This window comes from Lotus japonicus, chromosome 1, assembly GCF_012489685.1.
Source record: "Lotus japonicus ecotype B-129 chromosome 1, LjGifu_v1.2".
Classification (NCBI taxonomy): Eukaryota; Viridiplantae; Streptophyta; class Magnoliopsida; order Fabales; family Fabaceae; genus Lotus; species Lotus japonicus.
Genome location: NC_080041.1, coordinates 3980175 through 3992955, shown reverse-complemented (window position 1 = coordinate 3992955; position 12781 = coordinate 3980175). Strand labels below are relative to the sequence as shown.

General features: G+C 38.7%; 1 protein-coding gene across 1 annotated transcript; it reads left to right on the top strand.

Annotated features, from left to right (window-relative positions):
- The first annotated feature begins 8767 nt into the window (after positions 1-8767).
- Positions 8768-10672, top strand: LOC130733122 (zeatin O-glucosyltransferase-like). Its single transcript, XM_057585201.1, has one exon. The coding sequence runs from the start codon at positions 8958-8960 to the stop codon at positions 10401-10403; it is 1446 nt and encodes a 481-aa protein (XP_057441184.1). The 5' UTR covers positions 8768-8957; the 3' UTR covers positions 10404-10672.
- The last annotated feature ends 2109 nt before the right edge of the window (positions 10673-12781 follow it).

The window sequence follows — 12781 nt, the reverse complement described above, 5'->3', positions numbered from 1 at the left end:
AGGTTCCATGGTTGGAGTTTCGATGGACCTATTGAAGATATCTGCAACATATATAGTCTTATCCCTAGGTACCCACTTTCTGGGTCCTTTCTTGTTAGTTAACCCAGAAGTTCTGACAACTTTGGGTCATTCAACAGGATAATATAAAGGAATTTGAGCATGATATTTTGACATTGAGAAAGTTCCTTTCTTAAGAGATGATGGAGCAACTTCAGAAGGTTTAGAATGACCAATGTCATATATTCCATTTCTGCTTACGCCATAGATCATTGAAGCCATTAAGCTTCTATCCACGCTTTTAGCTAGGAATCTTTGAAAAGACTTTTCATACTTAGATTCATTTCTACAATCAGAGGCATCACAGGCAACAATTTCTTCTAACTTAGCAATCTGGTTCTTAAGCACAGAGTTAGAATTTACCAAAGCATGATTTTCATTTTTCAAATCAGAAATAATTTTCTCATGTTCAGAAGGAGTCTTGGAGACAGCAGATAAGTTCTTTTTCAACTTTTTATGCTTAGACAATAAAGAGTTATACTTATCCATGATATCAGACAAAGCATGTTTCAGTTCAGAGGTTGAGAAAGAAGCGAATACCTCATTTTCATCGTCTGAGGTAGGATCTCCTTCTGATGCTGAGTCAGAGTCAACAGCATCCTTTGACTCTGCTCCTTTGTCTTTGACAATAGCCATGAGTCCTTGAACTTCACCATCAGAGTCAACATCCTCTGACTCTGATTCATCAAAAGTCACCATCAGACTCTTCTTGGTCTTGAAATGCTTCTTTGACTTTTTGTCCTTTGATGAGCCTTTGAATTTGCTCTGCCTGTGCTTCCAGATGCAGTTGAGCTTTCTGGATATAAGAGTCAGCTCATCTTCATCAGAATATTCTGATGCTTCTTCAGATTCTTCTGCTGCTGCTTGGAGAGCCTTAGCCTTTTCAGATTTGGATTTCAAGGCAATAGACTTCTTCTTGTGATCTTGATGTTCAGCACGCTTTAGTTCATGACACTTCAGTATGCTTATGAGTTCTTCCAAACTCATCTGCTCAACATCTCTTGTGAGCTCCAAGGAAGTTATCAAAGGCATCCAGCTTTCAGGAAGACCTCTAAGGATCCTCATGACATGATCCGCAGTGGTGTAGCTATTGTTGAGGGGTTTTATTCCAGCAACAAGCAACTGAAATCTGGAGAACATTTCTTCAATGGATTCGTCAGGTTCCATTTGGAAGGATTCATATTTCTGGATCAAAGACAGTGCCTTTGATTCTTTCACTTTCTTGTTTCCTTCATGAGACATCTTCAAGGATTCAAAGATGCCCTTGGCGGAATCACGATCAGTAATTTTCTCATATTCTTCATATGAAATGGCACTTTGCAGAATAGCTCTTGATCGGTGATGATCTCTGAACTTCTTCTTTTGATCTTCACTCATCTTCTCCCTTGGGATCTTTACACCATGTTCATCAACAGGAGGGGTGTAGCCATCAACAACAAAATCCCAAAGATCAGGATCAAAGCCAAGAAAGAAGCTTTTGATTCTATCTTTCCAAAAATCAAATCTCTGACCATCAAAGATAGGTGGTCTTGCACTGTATTGATATTTGCTCGTAGTAGTGGTGGAATCCATGAGTTTTTCACACTGGCCCGGATCTACTGAACACTGTTAAGTGTGGTAATCAGAACTTGCGCTCTGATACCAATTGAAGGTGTGAAAAACGACTAGAAGGGGGGGGGGGGTTGAATAGAGTTTTGAATATAAAAACTTTCCCTTTAAGATTTAAAGAAAATCTTTTCGGTTTCTCTGAGATAGATGGTGCAGCGGATAAAGATAGAGAGAAGAGAAAAGCACACAAGTATTTTATCCTGGTTCACTTGATAAATCCCTCAAGCTAATCCAGTCCACCCGTTAAGGTGATTTCTTCCTTCTTAGAATGAAGGCAATCCACTAATCAGATAATTGTTACAACTGCACTTGAAACCTACAAGTGACTAACAATACACTGACTTAGCTGTCACTAAGATTCACTCTCTTAGTCTTCTCTAGGATCCGATCAACCTTGATCTCCTAAAGGAATCACCACTAAGATTCACTCTCTTAGTCTTCTTAAGGATACTGACCTACCCGGTCCCTTAAGGAAAATCAAACAACTGTTTGAGGTTGGTGTTTACAAAGGTTTGCTTCTAAATAAGCTGAGTGTAAACTAAATAAGAACAGATGAAGAAAGTAGAGGCTTGAATCTTTTCTTGTATTGCAGCTCTTTGTTTTCTCTCTCTTAGCTTTCTTCTTTTCTTCAGCCTTTTATAGTCCAAGGTGCAAAGGATATTTCTGTTGAGAGAATATGACCGTTGGAGGGCATTTCTGGAACTTCCAGAACCTGCTGTGGCTGAACCTTGGTAGGTAGGCTTTTCAGAATAGTACACTGCTCTTGTACTTCTCGATAGAGACATTTGCCTTTAACCATTGACTTCTGATCAGAGTTATGCTTCGTGTTGGAACTTGTGAAGCTTGGTGATCAGAGTCAGAGGGATGCTTGGATCCTCTGACCTTCGTAACTTCTGCTTCTGGACCTTCAGAGCTTCTGAACCTTCAGAGCCTCTGGTCCCTCAGAGCTTCTGGTCTTCAGATCTTCTGATCCTCAGATCTTCTGATCCTCTGATCTTCTGATCCTCTGATCCTCTGATCCTCAGATCCTCTGATCTTCAGATCCTCTGATCTTCAGATCCTCTGATCTTCAGATCTTCTGATCCTCTGATCTTCTGATCCTCTGATCCTCTGATCCTCAGATCCTCTGATCTTCAGAACTTCTGACGAATATATCTTCTGGTGTCAGAATCAGAACCTGTTTGTCAAAACACTCAAGACAAACATTAGAGTATCATAGTTGTTCATCCACAAATAAATACTTGTTATCATCAAAACATAGAGTTGTACCACATGACCAAATCTTGATCTTACATGTAAAAGTTCACAGGATCACTATTAGTAATAAGTAGTAGTACAAGGACTATATTGTAATAATATAGAAATTCATTGTAAGCTGGCATGACCTGCATGTTAGTTACTGATTAGTTTAGAGTTTGTTAGGTTGTTATATAATTAGTTTGTAACACCCCGATTTCGGTGGCGTCACTTTAGTAACTCAAGAATAAAATAAAGCGGAAAAGCAGGTATTTTTTTTTTCGTTTTCTTCAAATAAAAAGACTTGTCGAAATAAAGACTCAACCCCGATCGCGATTAGCAGCGATTAATATACAATACAAGCACAGCCCTCGCTGCAACTAAAAACATCGTCACGAGTATCCTCAAGTGACGGAAAGTAACATCAAGTAACTAAGGTGTTGCCCAGCGGCAAACAAGTGCGACTCATAAATTGAGTCATAAGTCTTATAAATACAGTCCTCCGAAAAGTAAGTCAGCCCAAAACGGCTTCCAAAAAGACTTCCTACGTCCGACTACTCCATGCGATCCCCATCTATGGAGAACCACACCGAAAGCAACCTGTCGGAAACTACCCGGTCCCAAAAGTACAAATGACGAATTAGAGCTATGACAGCAACAACCAACTCAAAAGACTCTAACCACCCATATCCCACACTACTATCATCGACCCTTTCTCGATCAGGCATGAAGTCCGGGTCCTCGTCGAAGGCTTCAGTAATAGTCATTTCGCTCCGGGTCTTTCCCGCACAACGAATCATCACAAAACGGCTGACGGACGCCTGGCAGCAGGCCGACCGCCCAAACACAAACATACAAACAAAGCCAAGGCGCTAGGGTCAACTCACGGAATAAAATAGATATTACAACCAACATGCGATAAAGGGGGTATATATATATGTTGTATATATACATATAAGTTCTGCATTGCCTACCCTAAGGTATATACATGGCTTGTTATCTAATCTCTAATAACAACACAATATTCAATATCTCAACAATTCAACAAATAACATAACAATGTTCACTAATATCAAATCATCAAAAACTCATAACGATGTTTATCAACATCAAATTATCAAGATCTCAACCAATATAGTTAGAGTGCATGTTATGTCAATGCAACGTCAATTCAAAAGGTTCCGGAAGGAATAGGCTGGGCACGATCGAGTCGGTCCTAACACTGGCATTGTGTCGACCATAACCCTCGAGTGTCAATTACAACCTTGACATAGCCGGATCAGTCCTAACCCTGTGGGTCGACTTTTCCCTCCGTTATGCCTGACATCAACAGGTCGATCCTAACCATACGGTCGATCATATCCCCCATCGAATGCCCGAGTTACCCGAAGGCATGCTGTACCCGAAGGCATATATTGTACCCGAAGGCATATACTGTACCCGAAGGCATATAGATATACTGTACCCGAAGGTATTTACTGTACCCGAAGGCATATACTGTACCCGAAGGCATATAGATATACTGTACCCGAAGGTAAATGTTGATTCGGCGACAAAAGACAATTAATTATGAAAGGAGTGCAATCACCCTTGATGACTTCTTGAGTCATCTGTCTCATCAAATTTCGATGGTCAAAAACTGCTCAACGAGCGAAGAGTAACAATGTACTTGGAAACTTATAGTTCCCTGACTTATCCTTCAGATAGTCAAATAAATAAACTGCTCATCGAGCGAAAGAGTATAAGCATACTCAGAAACTTTTGAGCTTCCTCAAAACTTCGATTCGGCGACACTTCTCATTTTTTCAAAATTAATATCCAAATCCTAGAAGTTCATTTGAGATCCTTGACATTTAATTAAAAGAGTTTGAATGTTGTTTAAAGCATTATGAAATTTCTCATGAAAATATTTTCTTTCCAAAACTATAAGTTCAAAAGATCCCGATATCCCCAAAATCCCATGAGAAGGTCTTGAAACCACAAAAGAAGACAAGAGCATGAACCTCAGTTCGTCCTGTCGAAATAAACCTATAAGAGTTCGCCACCAACGGGGCATAACTAACTGTTATTCCTCACATTTGGTTAGTCCACGAATAACCGATATAAGTTGCACAATATGGTCAGCATATTCCAATAATAATTGCATGCTCCAGAATAATGTGCACAAGTATTCACATAGCCTAAGATTAACCATTTAATCACTTAGCAAGTATGGCATGTGAATTAAGTAATTGCAGCAAAACATAACCCTGTCCTATCCACTAGGAAGCAGTAATACGGAAACCAGTAAACGGCCGAAGCCTCTCAGAAAACGGAGACACACGTCTCATATAAGTTCACTCGGCCGAAGCCTCCAGAAAACATTTTCCAGTTCAAAACGATAAACAACATTCAATATCAAGCAATATTCAAGTCGAATTTATTGACGCCTATAAATCAATAGCTAGTAAGTAAGTTGCCCTAACCTCGAGTTGTTCTAGTCTCGCGGTGCAGGTCTCGCTCACAAGCTTGTTCAGTCAATCCCAAAGTTTCCACAATCGAACCTTTGAGCAAACAAAGCAATAATGAATCAAAACAAGTCGATACCGTCGAAACAATCCTAACTAATGTTCGACTAAGCTCAAGAAGCTTCAGAGTACCACAATTAGGCACGTATGGAAGGGCTTTCCCCGAATGGATGAGTTTTGACTCAATTCAAGTTTTGTACAAAAACACATTATTCACTAAAACGTGCATAACTCGAGCTACAGAACTCAGAATGACACGAAACCGACGCCAAAATTTCGACAATTGAAAGAGCTACGCAATGGCTTAGGTCAAAGAGACCCAAAAATTATTTTTGGACATGGTACCCAAGCAAATAGGTTTCGGCCACTATGGAAAATAGGGTTTTCGAACTTTTTCTTCGCTTTAAATCAATTCCTAGGTTATCATTAGCCGTAACTAAGGCGAATCTAAGCTCAGAAAAATTTTCGGATCAAAAACTGTCGCAGGGGTATTTTGGTCATTATTTTCAGCTCAAAATTTCAAAACTGGATTTTCGAAAAACAAATTGGATGGGGACGTCAACAACGACGTTTATGACGACTAATCCTACTAGCGCTAAGCTAAGTCGTGAGTTTTCAGCTTAAAGAACGGAACTTTACCCAAAAATGGGTTTTTCCAACAAAAATTGATCCCGGCGGCATTTCGGCGAGATTCAACAGAAAACAACCGGATATTCACGCTCTAGAGTACGTAGGCAATAAGTTTAGACACCAAAATCAGCTTATTTGGACAGTTTTACAAAAAGCTCAAAACTTTGAGCACAGAAAGACATAGAGAAAAGCGACAGAATTGACGATCAGAAGTAAGAAATATCATCAGTACCTCGAGGCCTACGCGTAGCAACGAACGGAACGACGATCGGTCAAGAATTGGAAAAAAATCACTTTTCCTCCTTTCCTCCAAGAGCTCTCGGCCGTGTGTGTGTGTTTTGGGATTTTTTTGTTTTTTTTTTTTTTGCATTTTTCATACTATATATAGGAAATGGAAAATGCGGAAAAATGAAAATTTCGCGATTCCGATTTTTCCTACTGATTCCAACGTATTTTAGACACGATATTCTTCCCGCTGAATCTTCTAATTCTCCAAAGAAATATCAGTATGATTTTTGGTTTTCGAGGCTTGTTTTTAATGTTTACCGGCTTAAAAATGCACTTTATGCACTTTATGATTTTGACCTCGGATACAGAAACTTCCTTCTGAAGAAAGATTCAGAACGTCGATTAGAGTGGGCGTACGCGGATGAAATCTTTATTTGAAGCTCCAAATAGAAAAAGTCTTCATCGTCCGTCGATTTTAGGGTTCTTGAACTATCAGGGTTTCGGTTTCGGCAAACTTCCGAGTATTGAAAATTAACGTTCGTACATTCCAGGGTTTCGTATCGAAACGCTCGTTTATGGACGAATAAGAGAAGTTCTAACATTTCTCTGAAGATTTTTGGAATTAGTTTCCAACGTGTATTAAAACATAAACTAGCCATTTCTAGCGTTCTTGACCTAAGTTTAAGCGAATGCTAGTCGTGCTATAACTTTTATCGACTCTGATACGATCCTTAGCCTTTTCCTGAACTTTCTCCTTCACAAATTAATTCCATTCCATAAACACTTGTTCAGGTTTTCCTTCACGTCACATCAAATTAATCGTGAAAAGGAATTTTATTCGGTTTATTCCAAACTTAAAAACTTGGGTCTCACATTGTTAGTGTCTAATCTAGATATAAATAGCTATCTACAGTGTTGTATTGCAATTCAGTTGAAATCAGAATATCAAAGTTTCTTCTTCTTCTTCAATCTCTCTCGATCTCTCTCAAGAGTTCTCACATTCTTTGACAACTTGTTCACCCCCACTGTAATGCACGATAGCTCCAGTCATCGGAGCTCCGAGCTACCACTACCCACTCCGTCTCAGGATCTCCAACCCGACGGTTATGGGAAAAAACCATAGTTAATCCTTTCTCCAACGCTTCTTCCTCTTCTCCCTCATCTCACAAAAAAACAAAGCCAATGTTGCGAGTAAGATCAAGAGGGGTTCGGTTTCTGACTATTTTTTAAGAAGAGAGGTTGAGTTTTTGAAATTGGGAAGAAGAAACGTGTAAGGAAGAAACAAATTTGGGAACATACAAATTGACTCTCACTCAGATATGAATTTTCTCTACCACCAAGCAACGAAAACAAGATAAGTCAGATCTTTCTAAGTTTCTTTTTGAAGATTGAGTTTCAGATATGGGGTGATATAGCTAAATGTGTGGGTGGTGACAATAACAATTCCCTAACACAGTGACGGATGCAAGTGGTTGGGTATGAGGGCACTTGCCCTCACTTAATTTTGGAAAATACATTAGAAAAAAAAATTGAGTAGTAAAAATATGTGATTTTTTATGGCTTATTTGATAAAAAATGTCTTCACTTATGTTCCACATTGCTAAATGCTTTCACTTGTGTCACACATTGTTAAATGTCCTCACTTGAATAGTAAAAATAAGTTGTTTTTTATGGTCCATTTGGTAAAAATGTGCTCACTTGTGTCCTTTTTGGTAAAAAATGTCCTCACTTCTATTAATATATGTATTTTTTTTTGTATACAAATTTATATGTATTTATTGCCCTCACTAAATAAAATTTCTGAATCCGTCACTGCCCTAACATATAATACATGAACTCAATCACATTACATTACGTTAGACCCTAGTGAAATGAATTCATTTACCGAATACTATTTATTTTTATCAATTAAACTAGGTTTTTTTTTTTTTGAACTAGGTGAAATGTACTGTAACATGCAATTTGGTGGTAGCCTCTCCCTCCTACTATCGGGCTTTAGTGTTCTATCAGATTTATTGGCTATATCTATGATTAAGAAAAATGTATGATTTATTATTTTGTTGTTCCATTATTTTTCACACGTTATCCTTGCATAAAAGGCCAAAGAGAGAAATTTAAAATTCAAACTCGAGATTCTCCAGCATACCTTGTGCAAAATGAAATATATTGGACTTATGAAGCGATCGTATTCTGCATTTTTCTATCACTTTACAACAACAATATTCATTTTCTATAGAAAAGTTACGTACTAGTTGCCAAAATACAGTTCCAAGTTCAACAATGGATTCTATCCACGAAATGTTCAACAAATGGCTTCCAATTCGAGTTTCTCAACTGTTTTTATTTTATTTTATATATATATACAAAATTTGAACCTCACACCTTACTTAACTAAATTATTCATGTTCCTTTTTTTCATTTTCAAGTTGGAACTTTTATTCCCGTTCAAAAAAAAAAAATTAGAACTTTTATATACAGCAAAATTCTCTCTACCAAATATTTAATGCAATTATATTCATAAGGACTCGAACATGTATCAGTTTATCTGCTGCTCATGGTATATCCATGTACCACTTGAATTGAAGACACCAAAGATATTCATCTTCTATAAATATCCAAGGCACTAGCTAGTAATACTCACCCAATCCAGTTCCAAAGTTTAACACTGAATTCTAGCCACAAAGTTCACCAATGGCTTTATCCAATTACCAAACCGATAGCAAAAGCCATAGCAGTAGCAACACCATTGATCAACCATCCCAAGTGGTGGTGGTTATGGTACCTTACCCTGCACAAAGCCATCTCAACCAGCTCCTTCACTTGTCACGCCTAATCCTATCACACAGCAACAACAACATCCCAATCCACTATGTTGGCACTGCCACACATAACCGCCAGGCCACACTTCGTGTCCAAGGTTGGGACTTAAACTCCATTTCAAGCACCATCTATTTCCATGACTTCAAAGTTCCTCACTTTGCTTCCCCTCCTCCAAAACCCAACACCGGTGAAACCAAATTCCCAGATCATGCGGTTCCTTGCATAGAGGCCTCTTCACATCTTCGTGAACCTCTAGCAGAACTTGTCATTTCCCTTTCATCTGTGGCTAAAAGGGTCATAGTGATCCATGACTTCCTAATGGGGTCAGTGGTACAAGATGGCAAGAAAATCCCAAATGTTGAGAGTTACACATTTCTCAGCAACTGTTCCTTTCCCTTCTTCACCTTTTGGGAGAACATGGGAAAACCGCCACTAGAAAACAACTCAAATATACCAGAAGTTCCATCTCTTGAAGGATGCTTCAACACCCAGTTTCTAGATTTCATTACTGAACAGAGTGAGTTCATTGAATTCAGTGAGGGATACATCTACAACACAGCCAGAGCAATTGAAGGTCCTTACATGGAGTTTATGGAGAGCCTCATTGGCAGCAAGAAGAAGCAATGGGCACTTGGGCCCTTCCACCCCTTGACCATTAAAAACTCAAATTCAAAGGGAAGACACTTTACCATGGAGTGGCTTGATAGACAAGAGCCAAAATCAGTTATCTATGTGTCTTTTGGGTCAACAACAACATTCACAGAGGAACAAATTGAAGAGATTGCAAAAGGATTGGAACAAAGCAAGCAAAAATTCATCTGGGTGCTGAGGGATGCCGATAAATGTGACATCTTTGATGAGACTGAAGTGAGAAAACATGACCTTGAAAATGGTTTTGAAAAGAGAACTGAAGGGGTGGGGCTAGTTGTGAGAGACTGGGCACCCCAATTGGAAATTCTAGACCACCCTTCAACAGGAGGGTTTATGAGTCACTGTGGATGGAACTCCTTGTTTGAGAGCATGTCCATGGGGGTGCCAATAGCAGCATGGCCTATTCACTCTGATCAGCCAAGAAATACAGTTTTGATAACTGAAGAGCTGAAGGTTGGTTTGGCAGTGAGGGACTGGGCAAAGAGAGATGATTTGGTGACTGCTTCAGTTATTGCGAATGCGGTGAGAAGGCTGATGGAAACAAAGGAAGGAGATGAGATGCGAGAGAAAGCAATGAGCCTTAAAGAAGCCATCCATAGGTCCATGGATGAAGGTGGAGTCTCTCATGAGGAAATGAAATCTTTCATTGCTCATATAACTAGATAGTTTGATTTAACCACACATTCTGGGTTTGAGCAAGTTTGAATTTTTGGATAAAATTTTAATTGTTGGTGCTTGTTTGCTGGGGTTTTGGAGTTTTATTTTGATGAAATAAAAAGTGGGATGGAGAAGAAGGAAGATGAAGAACATGATGATAAAGATGAAGAATATAATGAAGATTGAAAATTTAAGGTTTTTTTACTTTATTTTATTTTAGTCACTGTTCTTGGTTAATTTGTATTTCCTTAATTATTTACATAATATGTTTAACAAAACCACAGTGAAAAAAAATTTGATTTTGGACACTCATTAATATACGTGAGCTGCCACATCATCTCCACCGCACACATGGCAAGGTCCGCCAGAGCACATTTTCCTACTAGGATCAAAAGTGGGTATTTTCCTATATGCATGCATTTTCCAAATTTTACTCCGACGAGAAACTAAAATTAGAGCGAGCCTATTTTACAGGGTCCAAAAACAAATTTAACCCTTTAAATATTTTAATTGAGTTTCTCAAATATGTCATTTAGTGCAAAATACATGTTTGAAATTTCTTCTATAATTGATTTCAGAATTAAAATCAATTCCAAAGAGAAAGTTCTTGAGTAACTTTTGAGTGTCAAAATTGATTCAATAAAAATAAGTCAATCCAAACATGATAAAGGTTGACCGATGGCTTCTAGGTTCTTTTTTAACTTCATATCTCATTCGAGATAACATCTGAACGAGTCTGACTAGGGTTCATTGATATTTTCTTCCACTTGTGCACCTGATTAATCACCATTGGATTCTGAAAATTATTGAATATTTTTTAATTAGATGGTTAGGATAGGATGGATGATAAAAGAGCAAAATGTAAACTGACAAACCCTTATTCCCTCCTACTTGCCCCCATCTCTCCCTCCCTCCACCTTCCGGTTCCAAGCGCTCCACCCTCTAATGCCGGCATCCACGGCGACGAGCACAGGGTGTCACCGGGGCTTCTAGCAATTCAAGAAGCTAATTACATGACCTGGAAACAATAGAGATCTTGTGAGGGGGATAAGGCAGCCAGAGATCGAGAAAGCTAGTGATTCGTCTCTGGAATTTGGATAGTGGTGTGACATAGGTTTCTAGCACGGTGGTAATGGGAAGTGGCTGGTTGAGGCCGCAACTGAGTGGTTCAGTTAGATGGAGGCTTGGGTTCGAGGTCAAGGTCCACTGGTAGCTGGTGAAAGGGGTGAAGTTCATGGCTCTGGCAGTCATAGAGATTGCGTTGAGTGAGTTGGGGTGGTTGTGCTCCGTTTATGCAGATATGATTGAAACTTGATGGCAGTGAGGCGGCAGTTGGAGAACAAGAAGATGGAGTGGCGGTGGACCGGTGGTTGGCTGGGATGACGGTGGGAGGGAGAGGGGAGAAAACATTGTTTTAGATTGTTAAAAATAGAATAATTGTTCCTTCACACCTCAAAGATGAGGTGGAAAGAGGTTAGGGATGAGAGAGATAGGAAGAAAAGAAAAAGTAAGAGAGAGAAAATATAAGATGTGATAGATGATAAGAGCAGAGAGATAGAAATAAAAATAGATGGAAATGAAGTGTGTATATATCATTGTTGCTAAAATATCCTAGTGCACCGGTGATCCACCCTAATCTGACCGATGTGAAGGTACCTTTTGATCTCTCGAAACTATTATTTTCTATAGGTTATTACATGTTTATTTTCTTAGAGTTTAATAAGGATACACTGACAGTGTAAAACCCCTTTACACAGACATCCAATAGCATTCATGCTTTTTGCCACGTTAGATTACATTTTAAAACAATTTTCTTCAATTAAAAAAGTGAAAAAAAGGGGCCACGATGAAAACATCACGGTGAAAACCTGGTTCCATTTTCTCCCCACGCCGTCTACGGTTTCCTCCACTGCTACGTCCACAAACAACTACTCTTGCAGATACCAACGAACAAGTTTCGGATTGAACAATTTCATTTTGCACCACTGCTACGTTCACGAACACGTTTTAAATTGAAAAATTTCATTTTGTTGATGGATTCAAAGAACGAAACATGATTATATAAGGGGGGAATGATACTAGGTACCAGATTTAGAAGATGCCATTTTTTTTCATCATAGAAATATGAAATTGCCTTTGGATTCATGAATAATGACACTGTATTTGTTGGTTTTATTTTCAGCTTTCATCGTTTCTGAGATTAGACATTTGGGTTCATGACTTCATGACATGTGTCTTAGTTTGAGAGGTTGCTAATTCGTCTATGAAAAGCAAGCTAACAGTTTGATATTTGTCTCTTCACTCTTTAACTGATACAACCATAAACATGTTTATCTCAAATACTGATGATTCTTTGAGAAAGGGTGATGATCAAGGCCTCAATCTCA

Bases quoted from the DNA above. Each gene is read 5' to 3' on its own strand.
- LOC130733122 (XM_057585201.1), top strand. From the start codon at position 8,958: ATGGCTTTATCCAATTACCAAACCGATAGCAAAAGCCATAGCAGTAGC.